Source organism: Antennarius striatus, chromosome 4, assembly GCF_040054535.1.
Source record: "Antennarius striatus isolate MH-2024 chromosome 4, ASM4005453v1, whole genome shotgun sequence".
Taxonomy (NCBI): domain Eukaryota; kingdom Metazoa; phylum Chordata; class Actinopteri; order Lophiiformes; family Antennariidae; genus Antennarius; species Antennarius striatus.
This window is the reverse complement of record NC_090779.1, coordinates 25,789,905-25,814,702: the sequence shown is the minus strand read 5'-3', so window position 1 is coordinate 25,814,702 and position 24,798 is coordinate 25,789,905. Positions and strand designations below refer to the sequence as shown.

The following is a 24,798-nucleotide window of genomic DNA, read 5'->3' as shown; positions in this document are numbered from 1 at the left end:
ATGTTCTGGAGGATGACCAGCTGGAGGTCTTTAATCTGACGCTTTATGATCCGATGTCTGGTTCTGGAGACAAACAGCTGATTTAATCACCCCCCCTCCATCTATGAGGAGTAAAAACTCCATTTAGGGACTGAAGCAGCCGGAGCATCAATCAAGCTTCACTGTCATTGGTCAGCGGTGAACCGGGGTCAGTATCGACGCTTCAGGGCATAAATAACCCCCACCGGACAGAAACAGCCCCTTCGAGACTAAGAGCAGCCCCTCCCTGATCACCACTATGTACTGTCTAGAGGACATGTGTCAAACCCAAGGCCCGGGGGCCAAATGTGGCCCTCTACATCATTTTATGTGGCCCGCAAGAGCATAAAAGGTTAGAGTCCAAAAAATAGGTCAAAAGTGTGCTTTGACCAAAAACTACATTTCCCACAATGCATTAATTAAGGCTATTTTAACTTTGACAAAAAACAAAGTTAACGTCCTAACTTGTGTCTGATGTTATTTTTCTTTATTGATTGATAGTTTGATCCTTGATTGATGGATTGATGGAGTTCTGTGGGTTTAATAACCTGACAGATTAAAAGGATTCATGTTACAAATGTAATGTTTGTAACTTGAATAAGTAATAATATTAAGGAGTAGTTACATTTATTAGTTACATCTGGCCCTTTGAGGACAGCCATGATGCTGATGTGGCCCTCAGTGGAAATGAGTTTGACCCCCCCCCCTCGATCAATATCTTCACTTCCTGTTTACCAGCCTGCAGTCTGTTCAGCTGACCGCCAGCAGAGGGCGCCACAACAAGTCAGTTCCCTCAGTCCACCAGTGACCAGCAGAGACCTTCTCCAGTGATACCTGGATCATCCTGGTTTCACCCGACAGGGATTAATAATCTACAGCTGGTCAATAGTAAGTGGACACCGATCAGGACCCGTTAAGGCCTGAATCTGGTTCCATGAGGACCGATCTCCAGTTCTGTTTGTGTGGAGGCTTCCACTAGGTTCTGTTCTGCTCCAGTGAGTCGTCCTCCTGGAGCTCCTCGTCTGTGGGTCACGTGACCGCTGCAGGAACCGGGTCGCATGGCGACCATTCCTGCTGGGATCGTCATACTTGTGGTTTCCATTCGGCGTGCCAGCAGCGTGAGGTTCACCGGCGGGTAACCTCTGTCTTCTCCCTCCAGATCCCTCTGCCAAAACCATCCAGAGCCACGGCAACCACACAGACAGACACACCCCTACGCCGGACACGCCCCTTGGCAACCGTGTCAGACATTCCTTGAGCACCAATTCCTCGATGGGGGGATGAAAGCAGAGTGTCATCCACACAATGAGTTCCTTAACACCCTGCAATTATCAGGGTTGCCTTGGTTTTCCAACCTAAACAGGTAAAAGCATGAAGAGAAGAACAGCTGGAGACTCACTCACTGCAGGCCTTCTGCATAAAGGTCTCTACAGGAACCTGGTGCTATCAGCTGGGGGCCACTGGGGGCCACTGGGGGCCACTCGGGTCACCAGGTTGGGTCTGTCTTCCTCTTTCTGACGCTTCTGTGAATGGAACTTCTCCGTCTGTGGTCTATTTATCTCTAGAGAAGATCCCTCTGGGGGGGGGGGGTACAGGGGGACCTTCAGGGCTCTCTCTGGAGGGAGGTCAGAGGTCACAGCGGAGATGAAGGAAACGTCTTCATGTGGCGTCGTCTTCAAGACCTACTGGAGTCTGACCAGTCTGTTCACTGGGAAGAGACTGGACAGACTCCAAAAGGACGTCCAACAAGGTTCAGAGAGACCCTGCTGACCCCACCCTGCTGACCCCACCCTACAGACCCAGTAGAACCCAGAACCCTGGTTCTGACACCTCAGAGGTTCTTCCTCTCAGTTCTTCATCCTCAATTCAATCACCATCATCATCATCAGCCGTCAGGAACCGGGACAAAGGAATAATTTGTGCGGTTCGCTGATTCATGATTCACACACACACACACACACACACACACACACACACACACACACACACACACACACACACACACACACACACACACACACACACACACACACACACACACACACACACACCGTTGGTTTAGTCTTTGTAGCTTGGCTCGTTATTAACGGCTGACTGCCCCGTTTCGAACTAACGACCGGTGACGCTCCACCTGACGCTCCACCTGACGCTCCACCTGACGCTCCACGGCCGGTGGAGCGTCAGGTGGAGCGTCAGGTGGAGCGTCAGGTGGAGCGTCAGGTGGAGCGTCAGGTGGAGCCTGAGGAGGAAGGAGGACCTTCAGGTCTGCGGGACACAACGTTCCCTCTACGTGTGTGTGTGTGTGTGTTCGGGGAGTGTGAACTATCCTCCGGGATGACGATGCTTCCCGCGTTAAAACCCGTTAAAACCGTTTGTTGTGGAGGAATCCTTCAGTTCGGGGACGGGTTAACTCTTTAAGATCCGACAGAAATAAGACAAAGTTGAACCAAACCACTGATTCCACACCTCGGGTTCTTTATCGGGTCGATGCCTCGTAAACACATTTTAAATATGACATTATTATCCGTGTCCGTCCCACAGCCGACCCACGGGTGATCAGCAGCACCTGGGCGCGTCACGGTTTGGAGGCAGGGGGGCGGAGCTTTACGCGCGGCGGCAGCAGTGGCGTTTCTGCTGGATGCAGTCAAGACTGAGTGTCCCGAGTTTAGCAGGAGCGCAACGACCACGAGTGGAATCCGTGTGGGAAGGCGACCAACGGGCTCCAGATTTACGAGTTGTTTTTGTTTCTTCGCGTGGAAACGAAGAGGAAATCCACGGATTGATGAGAAAGTCCCGCCGGTCGTGGATGGAGCAGATGGATCTGATTTGAATCGGAACGCGCTGCTCTTCTAACAGGTGGGTTTGTTATCCACGCGTGTTTCCTTGCCTTCTATCCAAACTGTATTTTCGTGCGTAATGACGCGCGGATCGCGCCCCTGAGACCCTTGACCCCCCTCCCGCTCCTGTGGACATCGCGGCGCGTTGCGAATGTTTTTTCTGGCTCCTTTCTCCATTCCTCCAAACTTCCCATTTGTGTTTTCTGAGACTTGTCGACGTGACTCACTTTCCTCTCACAGTGAAAACATTTTCTCCGTTTCTCGCCGCCCATTGTGTTAAAAGACAAACTGCGCGCTGAGGCGGTGGAGGTATTGTGTTCGGTGCAGGTGTGCCGTAGTGCGTCCGCTGTTACTCATAATTGGGACTAAAACAGAGCAAATCGTGGCTCTAATAAAAACAAACGGCAGTGATGATGAACGTAAAACGGGATCCGAACCCGTTTCTCCCGGATCAGAACTTCCTCCTGGAGCTGCTTCTCCTTTTGTTTTGGGCACATATCATTTGTTCCAGTCCCCAGCCTGCGCATTATTTGAAGGTTGGTTCCTGGAAAACACACACGCGCGCGCGCGCGCACACACACACACACACACACACACACACACACACACACACACACACACACACACGGAAAACCGGCATCCCTGCGCGCACGGACGCAAAACCGTCCACTGTCTCGGATGCAAATGTGGTGTTTTGGTTGACATGCGGGAATCGTGTCGAACCCACATCCACATGAACAACATGCAAATTCATACTTTGCAAATATCCTGGCGCGGCGCCCCCCCCCGCCCCCCTCCCGGGAGAGCGCCGCCCGGAGGAGTTCCATCGGCGGCCGGGGTTGTTTATCATCCGGTAGGACGGTCCCTTCTCTCAGCAGCCTCTTTAGATTTAATTGAGTTGACACCCCCCCCCCCCCAGGCTGTCTAAACTTAGGTTGCGCGTCGCGTTGCGCGTTGGCTCCTCTGCGTGATTCACTCTGAACGAGCCGCGTTGATGCGGGTCTGACGGCGGGTGGAGGTCGAGTGGAGTCAGTGGGGGGGGGGGGGGGGGCATGACCCGAGGTTGATGGTGAAGCCCTGCGTCACCAGAGAGCCCCCCCCCAGTGTGAATGGTTTCACTGGTGCGGTGTGGTGAGTAAAGCCGGTCTGTCCCTGACGCAGCTCCGTGATTCACCACAGTCATGGTGGCACAAAGGAGCCCCCCCCCTTTGAGGTCTTCTGGTCTGATCAGGACTCACCTTCATGCTTCTTCTCTCTGGAACAGGATGGATCTGTTGCTGCGTGTCGTCCTGCTGGCGTTGTGCGGCGGCGTGCGGTCCCAGTGCGACCAATCAGAGGACACCCCCAAACTCAACCTGTCGGTGTCCTACGACCTGCCCACCTTCACCGCCGACTTCCCCGTCCAGAACATGGTGACGCTGGACGGGATCATCTACGTGGGGGCCGTCAACCGAATCTACGCCCTGGCCCCCGACCTCACCAGGCTGTCGGAGTACCGCACGGGGCCGGTGCTCGCCAACCAGACCTGCGGGGAGACGGCGGGGGGCTGGAGCGTCGCCGTGGACAACCACAACCTGGCCCTGGTGGTGGAGAACATCTACGACAAGGGTCTGTACAGCTGCGGCTCGGCGGACAACGGCGTCTGCCGGCGCCACGTCCTGGACGACGACAGCACCCCCAAGACGGTGGACGAACACGTCTACTGCTTCGCCGACAAGGTGGGGCGGGGCAAAGGTCGCCCCGGAGATTCGGACGTGGTGGTCGGCCCCTCCGGGTCCCAGGTGCTCAACGTGGAGAGCAACGTCATCAAGTTCTTCGTCGGCAACTCGGAGATCCCCGGGCGTGGGAACGCAACCGCCGGCGGCGCCGCGCCCCCCCACACCATCTCCCTGAGGAAGATGAAGACGAGCCAGAACGGCTTCACCTTCTTCTCCAGCCACTCCTACATGGACCTGATCCCGTCGCTGCGGGGGGGCTACCACCTGCGGTACGTCTACTCCTTCCACAGCGAGCCCTTCACCTACTTCCTGACGGTGCAGCGGGTCAGCTGGGACTCCCAGGGGTTCCACACCCGCATCGTCCGCATGTGCTCGTCCGACCTGGAGATCCGCCGCTACGTGGAGATGCCCCTGGAGTGCATCAGCACCGACAAGCGGCGGCGGCGCTCCGCCGACGACGTGAAGGTGTTCAACCTCCTGCAGGCGGCCCACGTCACCAAGGTGGGACACGACGAGGAGCTGCAGCGCCAGCTGAAGGTGGAGAAGGACGACGACGTGCTGTTCACCGCCTTCGCCCAGGGGAAGCCCAACTCGCCCGAGCCCACGCCCAACTCCGCCGTCTGCATCATGTCGCTGAAGCACATCAACAACATGTTCAAGATGTACATGCAGAAGTGCAACACGGTGGACCCCTACCACTTCACCGGCTCCGACAGGAAGTCCTGCTACAACGTGGTAAGAGCTGAACGCCGTGACTTGTGTGGGACGTTTTCTGGATTTAAAATGCAGAACAGAGTCTCGAACACGTGGGTGTGGCTCGGCGTTGATTGGTTCCAGGAGACGGGACGTTGTTGGAACGTTTCCCAGATCCACGTCTGAGCAGCGTCGCCCGGTTTCACGGCGTCTCGCGGTCTCAATGCGTCTGCATCAGCCTGGCTCGTCTTTATCAGCTAGCGTTAGCGATCTTAGCGGTGTGTTCACGCAGGCAGGATGTCTGGTTGGCTGGAGGCCGTCCCAGAGGCTGGGTGGTCCCCCCCCGTCAGCCAGGCACAAATCTGACCCCCGGATCTGTCCTCTATTCAAGTGTACTTGAGCAAGACACTGAAGCGTGACCTGCTGACGACCTCTGACCTCTCTGCCTAAGGACACGCGTCAGGTGCAGGTGAAGGGACGGACCAATCAGCCGCTAGCTGTTCGTTGTAATGTAGACCCACGGTGCAGATTTAAAATTTGAAGTCTGGTTCTGATTTAAATTTTACCGTCCTTTGACTCCGTTCACAGTTGACCTCTGACCTTTCCTGATGCGTGGCTTCATTTCCTACAGAGCTATATTTGCTAAAGAACCATAAGTCAAATAGCGCTAGCAGTCTGCTCACTTCTGGGAAGTGTGTGAAGTGGTTTTTAGTGTTGAGAAGCGTGGTGAAGCGTTGTGAAACGTGTGCAGCATGTGAAGCAAAGTGGAACGTGGTGAGGCGTGTGAAGTGTTGTGAGGCGTTGTGGAGCGTGGTGAAGCACTGTGTGGTGTGTTGAGCGTGGTGAAGCATGTGAAGCGTGGTGAAGTGTGGTGAAGCATGTGAAGTGTGGTGAAGTGTGGTGAAGCATGTGAAGCGTGGTGAAGTGTGGTGAAGCATGTGAAGTGTGGTGAAGCACTGTGTAGCGTGGTGAAGCACTGTGAAGCGTGGTGAAGCACTGTGTAGTGTGGTGAAGCGTGGTGAAGCATGTGAAGCTTTAGGGAGCGTGGTGAAGCATTGTGGAGTGTGGCGCCTCCACGGCGTTGAGGTGTCGGAGCCTGTGATTGGTTGGTCTAGCCGGGTCCAGCGATGCTGAATGCACTGCAGAGGCGTTCAGACCCTCCCCCCGGAGGACGTCCTGAGCCTCAGGTCCAGGAACCCGTCCCAACCAGCCCTCCAGTGGCTGTAAATACGATGTGGGGGGGCGAGGGGTCCGTCGCCGCGGCTCTGACAGCTACCAGCGCTGGAGATCCACGGGGGAAAGTGAGGAATGCTGGGAGCTGGGGGGGGGGGTTGGGGGGTGGCACATATCTGCCCGTCAGCGAGCCGTGATGAATGGCCCGGGGATAACGGGGCATCAACAGCTGGGCGGAAGATGATCCGCTGACTCGCCGCGGCAGCCGGCCATGTTGGCGAGCCCCCCCCAACACACACTCACCTGTCACAAACACCTGTGGGGAAGCCTGGAGGCTTCATGTCCGGGGCGACGGTTCTGTCAGTGATTCAGGAAAAACGGGTACGAGCTCTCCACGCGCTGACTCAGCGTTCTGACAGGAACATACATGTAGCGTGTAAAAACAACGTCCTCTCAGGACCCTGGGCTTCATTTGTCCGTCCCTTTGTTCATTCTCTCATTTTTCTAACTCGATTCCACTTTCGTGGGTCACGGGGGTTGCTGGAGTCCATCCCAGAGGACGTTTCCGCAGAACCACATGAAAAACAAACAACCACACACACGACAATCTGTAAACAAACAATCCACCAACAAACAAACAAACAAATAAACAAGCATAACGAATCGACCTCTGACCTCCGGTTTCAAACCGTTCACCTCAGCCTCCGTCTCCGCGGAAACCCCTTTGAGATGACAGAACTGGAACGGGCGTCCTCTGGTTCCTCTGGTTGGTGACCGACAGCGTGAGGGTGTTGGTTCCATTCCCACTGGGGGGGGGTACGACTGCATCAGAACACATTCTTTCCCCCTGACTCACATCAAAGGAGCATCGACGAGCCGGGATGGGTTCACGACCCGCGTTCCTGCCAGGTTTACTCTGGTAGAGACAGAAGGTGTAAACACTCTGGAGGCACAGGAGGGGTCTGGGTCCAGACCGGCCCCCCCATGAGAGCCCGTCTGAGTGTTTGAAGTGCTGCTCGTCAGCTGGGATGTAAACTCATGCCCATCTGAGTCTAGACGGGATGATGTAATCGTGAGCGACGTGATGAAGCAGATCTGTCTTCAGGCGACGCTCTGGCGGGGGGGGGAGCGTCGGATGCTGACGGGTGTGTGATTGATGAGGGGGGGCGTCGTGTTCTACACCTGCAGGAGATGTGAACTCAAGTCAGACTGACTGACGGCTCCTCGGCGCTGCCAGACGCCGCTTTGTGTTTCTGGACCGGGTTCAGAAGAACCTGATGTCCAGGATGGAGCCTCTGCCAGCAGGTGACTGCAGAGGGGGGGTTCGTCACCCGGGGCAACGAGCCTTTCTACTGCCCCCGCCCACAGCCTGGAATGCCAGCAGGTCAACTGTTCAAGTCCCAGGGCGTTAAAAGACCGAGGACGCTTCAGCCCTGAAGACCCTCCTGTCTGGGGGGGTCCGGTTCATTCCTCATACCAGCCCCCCTGTCGTGTTAGCGTGTTAGCGTGTTAGCGTGTTACCACAGCACATGTTTGCTGATGGTTGTGTAACGCGACCAGCCGGGGGTCAGTGAGCAGGAACGTGTTCACCACAGGGTTGTGTAAAACTAATATTGTGATATTGAGACATATCGGTGTCTTTTATTTGTTGTTTCCATGGCGACATATAAAATAACTCAGGCCTTGTTCTGCAGACGCCTAAAAAGCAGCTTCTATAATGATATTAATTTAAACGTGAGTTAAGACACTATTCAGTTGTGTCAGGTTATTAACACACAAAAACGTTATGAAGCATCTAATAAAGACTTAGTAAACATTATTAACTGTTAACTACTGCGTATTACATCAGTTAATAAATATAATTAACTATTAACTACTGTGTATTACAAAGACTTTTAATAAACATTAATTATTTACTTCTTATTACAGCAGTTCATAAACGTTATTAACTGTTAACTACTGCTTATTACGACTGTTTATTACATCAGTTCATAAACATGATGTTTATTAAAGTTTTGCTGCAGGTGTCAGGGGCGTGGTGAGGACTCGGGGTGCGTTCCATTCCCATCAGCGGGAACATAATATAAAGATCAACCACGGGTCAGAATTATCATCAGATTAGTATTGATTAGAGAGAGCACCCAGAGCTGATTGGCTTTAAATTGAATCTTGAGCTGATTGATTAGGGTGTGTAATACGAACCCCTCTGGAGCCGTCGTTTAATTAACCCGGCTGACGCAGCTTCGACCTCCTGCTCTGGGGTTTCTGGGTAAACGTTGGTTCCGGTGGATCTAAAACATGAAGCAGTGGATGGATGAAGCGACGGTGTGTTCCTGATCAGCTGATCGGCTTGAGGACTGACGGATTGTAGGTGTCTGACTGGTGTCTTCGTGTCCATCCGTCGACACGTCCCTGCTGGTCCTGCTTCATTGTGTTCCTCACAATGAACTTCTGTCCGTATTGGACGTGTAAACACAGAGGAACTGTCGTTCCATTCTGACTCTGACTGAGTCCTGACGGAGTCAACAGCCTCTGGGCTTCAGCTGCGACATCGTTGGACCTGGAGGTCCGTCGTGTTCACATGCTAACACCCCAAGACAAAGGGACAAAGAACGGACTTTAACGTACGGCTGGAGAAAACGAAACCCCTCTGGGCTTCAGGATGAAGCTGCTGAGACTCGTCTCTGACTCGGAGCTGCAGGAGTCACAGCCGGTCGGACGACACCAGCGTCATCTCCATCAGTCCAAGCGGAACCCGGAGATCCGACGGTTCTGTCCGGGAGCTGAACGCCACGCGGTCGATCTGTTCTGACTCGCAGACGAGTAGGAGGGTCTGTCAGGGGGATTTGTCTGATTCGTCTGGGGGGGCTCCTGATGGGGCGTTTAAGGACGCCGCTCCTCCTCAGACGTCGGATCGCTGCAGCTCCACGTCCTCGGATCGCCCCGGGCGTGTCTGGGCCCGTCCACGCCGGCGATCAGCCGGGCATAGAACCAGCAACGCTCGCAGGAAGTGGGCGGATCGCCACGGCGAACGGGAAGCATCAGAGGAATGAAACAGAACCGCCCCGTCCTCCCGCATTCAGGCCCTTAATAGGGGGACGCATCCGGGGCCGTTGGGGCCCTCTGGGGGCCTCTAACCTCCACTGATCTCCCAGGAACCTCTTCTTCGGGGGACAAACGGTTCTGTTTCCGTGTCGCTCGTCCCTGGGTTTCGTCTGCAGGCATTTCCTGGACGGTTTCTGCATAATTTCACGCTCGCCTGATGTCAGTGTTTGTTCTCCAATCAGCAGGTTAATGATTGGCCCCTGGGGGGCAGGGGGGGTTCTTCTGAGCGTGTGTAAACCCTCAGCTGGAGCCTGTGTGTGTGTTCCTCTTATCGCCGGTCCTCTGGATAAAGAGCAGAGCAGTAAATATGCAAACCGTCAGCGCCTGCAAGCTGTCAGGAATTACCCATGTCCACAGGAAGTTACCCCCCAGGGGCAACAGACCGGCGGCCCGTTCAGACGCCTCAGGGCGATGTTTGTTTGTTTGTTACAGATTGTCATTAAATAAATTTAGCAGGAAAAATTGTTTCATAAACTCCTGCTGGAGTCACATCAGCATCACGTCTGTCCCCTGAGGGCCAGATGTAACTAATACATGTAACTAAATGTAACTAAATGTAACTACTCCTTAATGTAACTAATAAATGTAACTAAATGTAACTCAGTGTAATGTAACTAAATGTAACTACTCCTTAATGTAACTAATAAATGTAACTAAATGTAACTCAGTGTAATGTAACTAAATGTAACTACTCCTTAATGTAACTAATAAATGTAACTAAATGTAACTCAGTGTAATGTAACTAAATGTAACTACTCCTTAATGTAACTAATAAATGTAACTAAATGTAACTCAGTGTAATGTAACTAAATGTAACTACTCCTTAATGTAACTAATAAATGTAACTAAATGTAACTCAGTGTAATGTAACTAAATGTAACTACTCCTTAATGTAACTAATAAATGTAACTAAATGTAACTCAGTGTAATGTAACTAAATGTAACTACTCCTTAATGTAACTAATAAATGTAACTAAATGTAACTCAGTGTAATGTAACTAAATGTAACTACTCCTTAATGTAACTAATAAATGTAACTAAATGTAACTCAGTGTAATGTAACTAAATGTAACTACTCCTTAATGTAACTAATAAATGTAACTAAATGTAACTCAGTGTAATGTAACTAAATGTAACTACTCCTTAATGTAACTAATAAATGTAACTAAATGTAACTCAGTGTAATGTAACTAAATGTAACTACTCCTTAATGTTAAATAACTGAATTTCTGACTGATTCTAGTTCCAAACATTACAGTTAGACAGAAAAAACATGTTAGTTTGTTTCTCTGTTCTAACATAAATCCTTTTCATTTGTCAGGTTATTAAACCCACAGAACTCCATCAATCAAGGATCAAACTATCAATCAATAAAGAAAAATAACATCAGACACAAGTTAGGACGTTAACTTTGTTCACTAGGTTTAGTCAGAGTTAAGATGGGCTGAACTACTGCATTGTGGGAAATGTAGTTTTGGTCAAAGCACACTTTTGATCTATTTTTAGACGATTTTTAAACCTTGTATTCTCTCGTGGGCCACATGAATGATGTGGAGGGCCACATTTGGCCCCCGGCCCTTGAGTATGACATGTATGAGCTAGAAGCTCCGTTGATCTGTTTCTGTTCAATCTGTGGTTAAAAATCCTTCACCAACATCCCTCACTCCAACCCCGTTTAGAACACACACACACACACACACACACACACATACACATACACACATGTTTGTTTGTGTTAATGATTTCCAGCCCGTTTGTTGCTTCACCAGAATCGGGGTTCAGATCTGTGTGTGTGTGTGTGTGTGTGTGTGTGTGTGTGTGTGTGTGTGTGTGTGTCGGGTGAGGTGACCCTAAACGCCTCAACCTCTGACTTCCTGAAACCACTGATAACCAATCAATAATCCTCATGTGTGGACCAATCAGGAGCGAGCTCCATCTCATTCCAGAAAAAGTCTCACCCCCCCCCCCAGTAATCCACACACAATGGCTGTGTACTCAGGTAATGGAGGCAAACAGCCGGATCAGGTGGGGGGGGTTCTCACACTGAGGCCATTGTCTCCTGCAGCCTTTGATCTCGTCTCCAGGTCTGAATCATCACACCTGAGGGGGCGGGGCTTACGCTGTTCCTGTTGGCAGCTGCCGTCCAATCAAACCAAAGGATCTGTTGTGGCTCTGACTGCGTGAGGAGATGTTCTGCGTGGTTCCACAGTTTGCTCATGTTTTATTGCATCATTGTTATTGTTGGTTGGACCACACCCTCCTGCTGACATGGAACGCACCCCGAACGCCTGGCAGCGCCGCCAGATCCTCACAACCCCCCCCCTCCGGTCCCCGGCCCCCAGCCCCCCCGGCCCCCGGCCTCACGCCTGCAGCTCCACTGCAAGCAGATGCTCTTCTGAAGCTTCTCCCTATAAGTAGTGTGTGGGAACAGAACCAGCCTGACGTGGGAACAGAACCAGCGCGATGTGGGAACCAGAACCATCCTGATGTGGGAACCAGAACCAGCGCGATGTGGGAACCACCCTGATGTGGGAACCAGAACCATCCTGATGTGGGAACTAGAACCAACCTGATGTGGGAACCAGAACCACCCTGATGTGGGAACCAGAACCATCCTGATGTGGGAACCAGAACCACCCTGATGTGGGAACCAGAACCACCCTGATGTGGGAACCAGAACCACCCTGATGTGGGAACCAGAACCATCCAGATGTGGGAACCAGAACCACCCTGATGTGGGAACCAGAACCACCCTGATGTGGGAACCAGAACCATCCTGATGTGGGAACCAGAACCATCCAGATGTGGGAACCAGAACCACCCTGATGTGGGAACCAGAACCACCCTGATGTGGGAACCAGAACCATCCAGACGTGGGAACCAGAACCACCCTGATGTGGGAACCAGAACCACCCTGATGTGGGAACCAGAACCACCCTGATGTGGGAACCAGAACCACCCTGATGTGGGAACCAGAACCAGCATGATGTGGGAACCAGAACCACCCTGATGTGGGAACCAGAACCACCCTGATGTGGGAACCAGCCTCCTGGAGCTCCAGTGGGAACCAGAACAATCAACATTGTTGTTCTCCTGGAGGCTCTCTGAGGGCCCCCACACAATTGTTATCCACCACAGACTGAGGCCCAGTAATGGCCCCCACCTGTCCGCTGTCACACCACGCAGGGTGTGTGTGTGTGTGTGTGTGGGGGGGGCATCCATCCCATCCAGGAGCACTGGGACCCTTCCTGTTCAGACCTCCTGCTGACCCCCCCACTGACCCACTGGAGGTGTTTTCCATCCTGAGGTTCTTCGGGACGGCTGCTGTCCAGCTGTTGGGTTCCTACCCCCCGCCCCCCATGCGTGAGCCCCCCCCCCAGCAGTCATGAAGGAGCTTTGCTGTAAATGGTATCAGGAGGAGCCGTTTAAGGTTCTTCTGTTAGGATCCCGTCTGCTCTGCTGGACGGATCTGAATGGATCAGATCAGACATCTAGAGAGCAGAACCCCCCCACAACACCCCCCCACAACACCCCCCCCATAAAAGAAAAAAGGTCCTTCACACAGACGAGTCTCACGGGTTGCACCAGGATCTGATGAACCTGCTCTGGTCAGGAATCTTCGGTTAATATCTTATCTGGCTCTGTCTGGGGGGGTTGAGGTGGGGGGGGGTTGAGGTGGGGGGGGGCGACCTCTCCTCCTGCCTCTGATCTCTGGGCTGGAACTTAAACTCCTGTGTCAGCCCGACCCAAACCAGGGTGTGTAGCCAACTCTGAGAAGATCATCAAAAGAACCTGAGTGGATTAAAGAGGCTCTGAGGTGGGGGGGGGGCAGAGTGAGAGGGGGGGGGGCAGAGTGATCTGACCCGCCTCAGCGCTCCATCACGTGGAACCACAAGGCAGGATGGAGAACCTGGGTTCTCATTGAGGCTTCAGGAGAGATGGTCAACCAGACGGGGGGGGGGGGTTTAGTGGGGGGGGGGGCAGTGGAGGTCCTCATTGTTTGGTGGAGCCTGGAGAACAAACACACACACACACACACGCACACACTCACACTCATTGATTATTCAACTGTTAGAATGAGCTGTGTGTTTTGGGGGGGGGGGGGGCACAGGAAGGTATAGTAAATAAATAAATAAAGAGAGGAAGGTGGGGGGGTCAAGAGAAGAATTGAGGGGGGGGCGGGGGGGTGCAGATGGACATTTAGAAATGATTTGTTTTCAAGTCTGCTGATCAGAACCCCCCCCCCCCACACACACACACACTGCCCCCCCCCAGCAGTTATGAGGCTGCAGAATGCTCTGGAATGTTCCACAGGAAGAGACTTGTTTGACTTATTACAAAAATAAAACCCTGATGCTGTGATGTCAGTTATTTCGGGTGTTTGTAGCGTGTAGCTCGCTGAGCAATGCATTATGGGTAACAGCATGTGTTCTGTTAAAGCATTTGAAACGTCTGCTGATGTGATGGCGCTATACAAATAAAGGTTGATTGATTATTTCTCTTTAAAATGAGGCGATTCAAGGATCTATTTAAGGTTGGCGGCAACGACCGCAAAGCATCATGGGAAACAAGAACTTGATATTGGTGTGAAAACTTCCTGAAGCAAAGAGTTTCAGTTTCTGTTGGTCTAAGACAGTTTAGATCGGCTACAGCCATGTGTAGCACGTAGCACGTAGCATGTAGCACATAGCATGTAGCACGTAGCATGTAGCACATAGCATGTAGCAACAGCCACTCAAACAAACCCGAGTAGATTTCATGAACTTCTATTAATGACTTATTTACCCATAATGCCCCCTGTCTCCTGGGGGGGCCTGGTCATAGGTGGAGGGCCATTTCCCTGAACACTTCAGGGCCCCATCGGGAATGGGGTCCCTCCTGGCGTCTGGACGGGAGGGGTCAGCTGCACCAGGTGCCTCGGCTTATTGTCAGCCCCCCCCCCCTGCATCCCAACACGGAGCGACACGCGTGACACCTGTGGTCCGTGTCCACACACATGTTCAAACCAACACAAACAACACGTCTGTGGGGGGGTCGGGTTGCAGAGAGGCATGCAGCATGAGTCCAGGTGGGGGGGGCTGTCCTTTATGCACCAACTGTACTGAACAATAACCCCCCCCCCACACACACACACACGCACACACGTGTAAACCACATTCTTCTGCCTTTCCCTTTCGGGGGTCAGAGGTGGGGGTCACTCCAGCGCCGGCGCCGGCTGATGGACCGGATTCCACGCCTTTGTGCGTGCACCAACGGCATTATGGGTATTTCGGGACAATAGCCGGAGCCTTCGCCCTATTTCTGCTCGGCGTCATCGGCGTTCGCGTCCCGAACCTCTGCTGCCAGTAACGAGTCATCAGTGTGGGGGGGGGTCAAACGACATTATACCGTCAGGATCGCCTTTCAGGCCCCCCAGCGCCGACACGACGCCGAAACCTGAGTCCAGCCCGTTGTTCCTGGGACAATGGCTGCTGGGGGAGGGCAGGGCTGGGGGTGTACAGTATTACACTGTACCTGCCCCCCCCTACAAAGAAGGAGGACCTGCAACATGTCGAACATCAGGAGGGTCCAAGAGCCCCATAAATCACCTGAGACAGCGAGGAGGAACCCGGTTGGTCCACTGTGGCCCCCCCTGGCCCGACCGACTGGGATTCTGTGCTTTGGTTGGGGGGGGTCCAATCTGGTCGCTTCATCATCTGCCCGGCGCGGCGAGGGGGTGTTTACAGTCCACACTTGTCTCGAGTGATTCCAAACTAAATATTTAGAGAACCCCCCCCCCCGTACCCCCCCACATCCATCTCAGCGCCGGCGCGACGGCCTGTGGGTCCAACAGACCAGCTCCCCTCAGACGGGTTTGATCCTCGGGAACACCTGAGCAGCACCAGGAATGCCCCCGGGACCCCTTCCAGCTGCCCCCCCCCAACGCCCTGACCCCCCCGTCCCGCTGCGCTTCAACAAACAGATCCTGTTTGTTTGCTTTGAAAACAACCAATCAGGCGTGGCGTTTCCAGCCGGCGGCGCCGTCTCTACACGGATTTAACTCATTCTGGATCAGAACCTGAGGTCATGACCTTTTGACCCCAGCAGCCCTCCACGAAGTGGGGGGGGGGGCGTTACGTAACGCCAGGTTGGAAGCTCTAAACCCTGGTGAACACAAACAAACGTCTCTAATCATTACCCAGCAGCCCCGGCGGCTCTGTGAGTGATTAAACACTGGAATCACCGACTGGGCCTGAACGCACCACCAGGTCCTCATCCTACCTGTCCCCCCCCCTCGTGACGCCGCTCAGAAAACAGGCGGCCTGGTCAAGCCTCCAGGTCAAGGACCTCAAGAGCTCCCCCTGCCCCCCCCGGTCATTAATAATTAATGAAACCTGAGGCCGTGACTAAACACTGGAAGAGCCGGAGCAGCGAGAGTCACTTTAGGGGGGGGGGGGGGGGCTCCATGTGTATGCTCCATGGACTCCAGACACAACAATCTGCACAACCCAGCGACGTTTGAAAACCAAAGTGGGGGTGGGGGGTTGGGGGGGGCGTTTGAAAGAAGGGATGAAAAAAAACAACGAGTGGAATGAAAACAGCTCCTCGCCGTTCCCATGACGCACCCCCTCCCCCCCTCAGGGACCGTCAGGCCCAGACCCCCATTACGAGCTCGGGCTGATGAAAGAGGAGCCGGGGGGGGCTTAGGGGGTCTGAAAGCAAACCCCCCCAACTCAGATATGAGAGCAGATGGAGCCTCGCTTCAGCGTCTGATCAAACCAGGAGACGGATGCTCGTTGTCACGGCAACCACGCCTATAGTCACCTTCAGATTGTGTTTGTGTGTTTCTGGTGTTCTGACCCGGTTCTGGTGCAGTACAGGTGGTGACCCGGTTCTGTTTCTTCTCTTGCAGACCTCCTCGGACGACTGCGACCCCCACGAGGGCATCCACGAGGGGCGGGAGGGGCAGTACCGCCTGCAGGTGACCCAGTTCGTGCAGCGGCTGGAGTACTGGCACCGCCACCTGGCCCACACCCTGGTGACCTCCATCACCGTGGTGCCGGTCCACAACCGGGCCGTGGCCTACCTGGGCACGGCCGACGGGCGTCACCTACAGGTGAGGGGGGGCTGCTGGGGGGGTCAGTTCATTCACTGCTGCTGAGATTATTTCTGATCTGGAGGAACGTTTGGCAGGACATCAAAGCCGTGAACTTCCTGTTGGGACATAAATCCTGGGCTGTGACAGTCAAACCACCCGACCCCCCCCCACTGTGGGGGGGTTAGGGGGGGTTCCATTAGGGGGCTCCGATCACGCGGGGCGACGATCGAATCGCGTTCATCACAGAAACTGAATCAGACGAACGACTCTTGTCGTCAGGATGGAGTCGTTGCCATGGAAACCAGTCGTCTCTGGGGGGGTCGTCCATCTCGACCTTCCTACACATGAACCGTGATTCTGTCCTGGGGGGGCTGTTAGTTTAGTGTTTACACAACTGTGGGTGTTTATGTCAGCTGATAGAGGGCGTGGCCTGTGTAGAGGGCGTGGCCTGTGTAGTCCAGTGGTGCCGCGGTTTGATTCCTGCCCCCACCCCCATCTCCTCCACCCCCGCCCCCCCCCCAGCTGTTCTAAATAATAAAATCTGGAGAGCCCTGAGAAAACAGAAGTCTGAGTCGATGCCACTCCCGCTTTCATGTCACGCTTCCTTAGCGTGTAAAATGCCGTCACGCTAACTGACACCACCGCCGGCCTCCACGGTGAAACCATCGGTTTGATCAGCGGCGATCGGGTCGTCAATCAAAGAGGAGTCAAAACGAAAACCTTTATCGATCGGAGTCTGAAGACGGTTTCCTTTCAGCGTCCGGCCGTGGAGAAACGGAGGGGCTCACGTGTTTGTGAACACGGGAATGAAAAACACACGCAGGGAAACAAAAGGCATGGGAGAAACGGGCGACAGCTGCAGGGGGGGGCGGGGGCGATCTGCGGTGCGAGGGGCTTAGAGGCTGAACGGCACGTTAATGGTGAACAGCGAGCTCCGCTGACACGTCCAGCTGTCGCCGTGTGTTTCCTCTGCGGTCACCCCCCCTCGCCCTGGCCCCCCCCCAGAGGCTTCAGGCTTTACTGACCAGGATGAAGACCGTTATTACGGCCCTGAGGCGGTGATGTTGTGTGTCCGTCCACCAAATGTCTTCAGATAGAAAGATGAAGACATTTGGTGCAAAGGGGATAAAAATGAGATGGTGACCTTGACCTTTAGAAAACTAGGTCAAGGTCAAATGTTGACTGTTGTACCTTTGTAGGTCCACGTCTCTGAAACCTGATGAGAAATAATCACTAAACAAAAAGCAACATTTTCAGGAAGCCAGAGGCACAGACATGTGTGGGTCAGGGTCAAATGTTGAGTTCAGGGGTGTCGCAGGATGTTGTAGTCTCTGACTCCTCCTGGCCGACAGGAGGACAGACGCGTCCTCCTCTGGTATCGGCTCTGAATCACTGAGAGTCGATGTATTTGGAGAGAAATGAAGAGATAGACACGTCTCCAACAGGAACCCTGCAGGAAGCGTCTTCCTCCGGTCGCTAACAACCAATCAGGCGACTGGAATCTCGTAGAAACGAGACGTTAGCTCCGTCCGTCTCGCTCAGGGGTCGATGACCTTTCGGCCACCTGCCCCCGGCGGCAGGCGTGTGAGGGGGGTCATTGTTACCGACATAAAGAGAACGTGTCCAACATTTCTTGTATTTCAGTTTCCTGGTTCGTCCCAGCGGACAAACACCAGGGAACGCGGCGTGGGGGCCGCCGGAGAACAAGAGCTTTGTTCCCCCAAACGGACGCCATCGCAGCAGGAAGTGTGTCCCGAGCGTCAGTGTGGGAGAACAGCCTGGTGTTTATAGCCCCCGCTTCCCCCCCACACTTAATACAATAAGCCGTAATTCACGCCGCTATTACCTCCATAGAGGCGTCTGTTGTCCCGGCGGAAAGCCTCCCATTATATGGCTGTTCCAAAGTAACGTTGATCATGGGGCTCAAACGGGGGGGGGGGGATGATGCTGGAAAACAAGACGTTTGTGACGGCGAGCGGCGAGCAGCCGCCCGAAAATCACATTTACCCTCACAATGCAGCAAGTGAGGGGCGCTTCCTGCACGCCAAAACACCGCCAACAACAGTTGGGGGGGACAACACGGCCCCACGCACGTTCACATACCCGCCAGGTGTGTGTGAATACACTCCACCCTTCAGGTTTTTGATTCTAGTTATGTTTGATTATATTTTTTCTGAAAAATCTGACTTATCCAATCAGACGTCTGCATTTTCCATGTGAAAAAATTCTGAATGTAGAAAAAAATTATACAAATTAAAGCTGAGACGTACAAATGTATGAAAACATGTAACATAGTTACATTTATTAGTTACATTAAGGAGTAGTTACATTTAGTTACATTACACTGAGTTACATTTAGTTACATTTATTAGTTACATTAAGGAGTAGTTACATTTAGTTACATTACACTGAGTTACATTTAGTTACATTTATTAGTTACATCTGGCCCTCTGAGGACTCCTGATGCTGATGTGACCCCTGGTGGAAATGAGTTTGACCCCCCTGGTTTAAAGCGTTTTAAGAGCTTTCGTTGCAGAGCTCTGCCTCTGGTTTGAAATCGATTGATCGATCGATCTGATCCCTCGTTCTTCAGGTGCTTCTCTCTCGGGCCGCCTCTCCTCACGTCAGCATCCAGCTGGACTCTGGACCAATCAGCAGCAGCGTGGCGCTGCAGGAGGAGGGGGCGCTGCTGGTGGCCACAGGAAACAAGGTCGGTCTAGACCCGGAAGTAAAAGCTGCTCAAACGAGATGGACCCCCGTCCCCCCCAGACGAACGTCATGTGACCCACGACCTCTGTCTGCTCATCCTAGATCACTAAGATTCCTCTGATTGGCCCGGGGTGTGGTCAGCTGACCTCCTGCACTTCCTGTTTGCTGTCGTCACGGGTGACGGAGTGTGGCTGGTGTGAGGGTCGCTGCACCAGAGCCGGCCAGTGCCCCCCCTCGTCGCTGTGGACCCAGGACTACTGCGCCCCCGCCATCACCAAGGTAAGTCATGTGACCCAAAACCGAGCCTCTGGATCTGCAGAGAAAACAAACAGGCTGCGAACCTGTGACGTGCTGACGGGGTCAAAGGTCAGTGCAGCAGCAGGCGACGACACAACCAGCAGAACAATCACGCCCATAAAGTTTAACCAGTCTGTAAAGATGACAAAGCAAACACACCTGGAGCCACGCCACAGGTGGAGCAGCAACAACATCCTGTTGAAACAGGAAGTAGACGAATGGAATCAAAACATGTTTAAACACCAGGAAACGCCGGTGGTGTGAACACGCCGGGACGGGTTCCGTGTTCACGGTTCCGTGACCCTCTCACGCTGATTCCGTGTGCCCCCCAGGTGTTCCCGGCGTCCGGACCGATCCGGGGCTCCACCACCGTCACCATCTGTGGACGCAACTTCGGCTTCGACAAGACGGAGAACTTCAAGGCGTCGCTGGTGACGGTGGAGGTGGGCGGGGCTCCGTGCAAACTGCCCCGACTGGACTACATCAACAGGTGTGTGTCTGTGTACACACACACACAAACAAACACAAAAACACACACACACACAAACACAAACATCACACAACTTCACACCTTCAGACTTTAACCCTTACACTCCTGACCTACTTTGGCTGTTTTCTGGTACCTTTGATATTTGTCTCTATTACCACATTAAATGATTTAACACACACATGTTTGGTATGTTTACCTTCAGCTACATGAAGAGATAGTTTTTATTTCCCTGTAACTTATTATATAGACATATTGGGGCAAAATAGACACAAACAGTCAAATTCAGAAATGGAAAAATTGTATTTTATTGCACATAAAAACCAAAAACATGCTGATCAAATTAATTCTGAGCTCCAAAAGGTTTCCATCGGCGTCTGACATCACTGTGTAGCTTGTGTCACTTGTGTCACTCTTTAAATTAGTTTTTCAAAATAAGACTTAAAACTGCGTAAATGCTGTGCAGTCGTTTGTGTCACATAGATGTTTGCATCACGTGACAAAACGCACGAATTGCGAGAAATGTTTACATCACGTGAACACATGCGTCACCGCGTGTACGATGACGCCTGCATGGACAGAAACACGGCGCTGCCGTCCGTCTGAAGCGCTTGTCATAGATCAAATGTAAACGGTCATATCTCCAGTTTTCTGGGGTCAATGGGCTCCAAATGGAAACCAGAAGCGGGGGCGTGGTCACAGGGCTGTAAGGGTTAACGCTCGTCATGGTACCTGATATAAGATTTCCCTCCCGTTGCCCCGGAATGGGAACATGAAGCTCCGTTTCTTAGCGTGACCAGATTCACATACATGACTGAACTGCATGTAAAGCAGTGAGTCCACTGTGGGTGTTTGTACAGACTGTGTGTGTGTGTGTGTGTGTGTGTGTGTGTGTGTGTGTGTGTGTGTGTGTGTGTGTGTGTGTGTGTGTGTGTGTGTTGCGCCGATGACTGGTTGTTGTTCTGTCCTGATGCTGGAACAGAATGTGTTGACGAGATAAAGGGGGGGGGTACACTGGGCTGAATGAGGGCAGGTTTAATAGGGGTTATTGTGCTGCAGGAAGAATGTGAAGACACCCCCCCACCCCCCCATCTCCACCACATTTCACACATGACTCCTCTAACTGAAAAATTGCTGGGGACTAAACGGCTGACTCCAGACTTCCCACCGTCCCCACTCCGCTGGGGCCGCGTCCCATTTCGATTCAGGGCTACAAACAGAGTCATTACAAATTAAGGCGGACATAAAAACACACACCTCCCCCGTCCAGATGAGGACGGCTCGTTGTGCGGCGCTGCGTGCTAGCGTTCACTGATTGGATTAGGATAAATGCCGGGTGGCGGGGGGGGATAATGGGCGTCTGTGTGTGTGTTTAGGTGGACTGAGATGCAGTGTTCCCCCGTGACCAGCGGGAACTTCACCCCCTCGGGTCACACGGTGAAGGTCACCAGCAGCCAGCGCGTGGCGCAGGTGGAGGGCTTCACCTTCGTGGTGAGAACCAGACCGCCTCACCTTCACTGTTGGTGAGCACACGCGTGTTAAAGGCGGAGCTTGTTTTCCTCCAGGATCCGGTGATTCATGAGATCTTCCCGGCGTTCGGGCCGAAGGCGGGGGGCACCATGCTGACCATCAGAGGGGAGTTCCTGGACGCCGGGAACAAGCGGGAGGTGACCATCGGGAAAGCAGCCTGCAAGATCCAGAGGTTAGACCGGCCCCGCCTGCAATGTCTCCTGTGCAGGACGGGGTCACTTCTGGGGTGCACGCAGCTTCCTGTTGTTACAGGAAGTACTTTTCTTTTCCTCGCTCTGTTGCTCATGTTGTCTGGTTTCCCGCTCAAGCAGGACTCAAGGAATTATGGGTAGCACTGAGGCGTGAAATGTGTGAACAAAGGCGACACTGTGGTGTTAACACAACTAAACGTCTGTTTACCCCCCCACCCCCTGCCCCCATCAGCTCCTCGTCCACCATGCTGACCTGTAAGACGCCACCGCACGCCATCCCCTCCCGCCAGCCCATCAAGCTGACGGTGGACGCCACGGAGCGCCACGCCCCGGCGCCGTTCACCTACAACCAGGACCCCATCATCAACAGCATCCAGCCGTCACGCTCCTTCGTCAGGTGAGCGCTTAGCGTTAAGCCCCGCCCCCTCACCTGACTCACTTCCTGCTAACCTTCTGATGTCACTGCAGCGGCGGCTGCACGATGGCGGCGCACGGGTTCTTCCTCCAGTCCGGCCTCCAGCCCCAGATGGTCCTCACCACCAGTCAGGACGCCGAGGTGTTCCATGTGGTGAGTAGTGCCCCCCCCCCAAAGAACCCATGTCCCACAAGTGATGAAAGGTGGTGTCCTGCAGCGGCGGCGGCGGCGGCGGCGGCGGCCCATCACCCCGCAGAAACCTTTGATCATAACATTCATTGACAGTCCTGTTCCAACACGAGCCTCACACACACACACACACACACACACACACACACACACACACACACACACACACACACACACACACACACACACACACACACACACACACACACACACACACACACACACACACACACACACATTGTTTTTGTTTGTGGTTCTGGAGGCAGGAGAACCAAACACCAACCAGCCAATCAGCTTCAAGGTTCCTCCTGTAGCTCCGCCCCTCAGTTCCTGTGGTTCAGTTCTGCTTCTATTTGGAGGAAAAACAACTTTCAGATTCCTCACTGTCACTTTCACCGTAATAACAATATATGTAACATGCCCCGCCCCCAAAACCTGCACCCCCCCCCCAAAAAGACCGTCCCTTAGAAAGAAAAAAAAGTCTTCTGACAAGTGAAGTGTTGGACCGATGTGAGAAGGAAGGAAATGGAAAGTCCACGTCTGATCTGTAGGAGCCAGCTGTCTACACACACACACACACACACACACGCACGCACGCACACACGCACGCACGCACGCACACACACACACACACACACACACACACACACAGCCCTTAACCGTCGCTCTGGATGGAGTTGAAGTGTGAAGAACTCGTGGTTTATGAGTCGGTTCGTTCGTCTGTCGTCAGGTCATCAGTCTGGGGGGGTGGGGTGGGGGGGTGAGGCTGCTGCTACTGAATGACCTCAGAGGTGAGGTTATGTAGGAGATCTTATCCGTAGGAGCGTAGGCTAAAGTTCCAGAAGCGTTCACTCTGTAGAACCTCCAGAGGAACGACACCAAACATCTGCTGCTCAGGATCTCAGTGGAGGTCTGGAGGAGGTCTGGAGGAGGTCTGGAGGAGGTCTGGAGGAGGCCTGGAGGAGGTCTGGAGGAGGTCTGGAGGAGGTCTGGAGGAGGTCTGGAGGCTGCTTGGTTCAGAATCACTGACTCTGGATCAGGACCCTCTCTCGATCTGATCCTGGACAGGCTGGACCTGAACGTCCACCAGCAGCCCGGGTCTCTCTCCTCCAGAAGAACCGGCGTCCTCCGGTCCCCCCATCATTCCTGCTGTAGCCCAGTCTGACGTAACCATGGCGACCACAGAGCCTCCCGCTGGTCTCCCTCTGTGTGAACCCACTGTGGGGTACACTCTCATGGTGCGCCAGGTCCATCCATCACCAGCTGGGCTGTACCTGGAGCCTCCATGTGACGGAGCGGCCTCAAACCAGGCTAATGGGCCCCTCCCTCAAAACTGGTCACATGGTTCCAAAGAGACCAGAAGATGTTCAGCAGCGTGTCTCAATAGAGGATGGTCATAGCAGAGGACATAGAGGATGCTCATAGCAGTGGACATAGAGAGTGGTCATAGCAGAGGACATAGAGGGTGTTCATAGCAGAGGACATAGAGAGTGGTCATAGCAGAGGACATAGCATATTCCTTCACAGAGGAGGTGACATCCTGTTAGATCAGCCGTTATCAAAGGTGTATTGTTCACTCTCTCCTGTGTGTGTGTGTGTGTGTGTGTGTGTGTGTGTGTGTGTGTGTGTGTGTGTGTGTGTGTGTGTGTGTGTGTGTGTGTGTGTGTGTGTGTGTGTGTGTGTGTGTGTGTGTGTGTGTGTGTGTGATGTTTGTCTTTGGGAGGCGGGACGAGGACAAGCAGTGCCTTGTAATGATGGTATCTGCACACCCTCTCTCACACACACACACACACACACACACACACACACACACACACACACACACACACACACACACACACGCGCGGTGTCTCATCTTTCAGTGTAACTTTCCCTGGTCGTTGACCTGTGGGGGGGTCGGGGCTGATGGGCCCCTGGGGGCCTGGGGTCCAGCTCGAGGGCTTTGATCCAGAACCTTCTGGTGGATCACCCCCCCCATCATCAGAACAACAGGAACCTGATGCTGGTCACATGACTCTGGTTTGGACCCCGCCTCCACCGCAGGAGCAGACAGGTCGTTACCATGGTTACCTGCTGTTTAACAGGTTAGAACCTCGTCCACCAGCTGTGCCCCCCCAGAACAGAAGGGGGTCTCTGACACACAGACCTCCAGAGGTTCCAGGTGTGTTCATGACCCCCCCCAGACCTCTCAGCTGAGCGGTGGATCAGAACCAATGACCCCCCCCCCCCCCCAGTCTGGGTCTGATATCTGATCTGAGATCAGATCTCCACCCCCCCTGTCCCAGCATGAGGCGTGTTTACGACACGCTGGGTGGAAACACAACCGGACCGGGTTCAAACCCCCCCCCCCCGAAAGAA

General features: G+C 53.5%; 1 protein-coding gene across 3 annotated transcripts in view; it reads left to right on the top strand.

Annotated features, from left to right (window-relative positions):
• Positions 1-2,304: 2,304 nt before the first annotated feature.
• Positions 2,305-24,798, top strand: part of met (MET proto-oncogene, receptor tyrosine kinase) — a 39,679-nt gene continuing 17,185 nt past the window's right edge. Inside the window, exons 1-10 of one of the 3 annotated variants that reach the window (XM_068312911.1) lie at positions 2,305-2,874; positions 4,120-5,308; positions 16,437-16,640; positions 19,216-19,332; positions 19,434-19,610; positions 19,961-20,118; positions 21,492-21,606; positions 21,681-21,817; positions 22,069-22,233; positions 22,305-22,404. In XM_068312911.1, coding sequence (XP_068169012.1) covers positions 4,121-5,308; positions 16,437-16,640; positions 19,216-19,332; positions 19,434-19,610; positions 19,961-20,118; positions 21,492-21,606; positions 21,681-21,817; positions 22,069-22,233; positions 22,305-22,404 — 2,361 coding nt within the window. In that variant the 5' untranslated portion in view covers positions 2,305-2,874; position 4,120. Of the gene's footprint in view, positions 2,875-2,903; positions 3,392-3,851; positions 3,987-4,119; positions 5,309-16,436; positions 16,641-19,215; positions 19,333-19,433; positions 19,611-19,960; positions 20,119-21,491; positions 21,607-21,680; positions 21,818-22,068; positions 22,234-22,304; positions 22,405-24,798 lie in introns of those variants that run through there. The other 2 variants (XM_068312912.1, XM_068312909.1) reach the window with 2 other exon arrangements.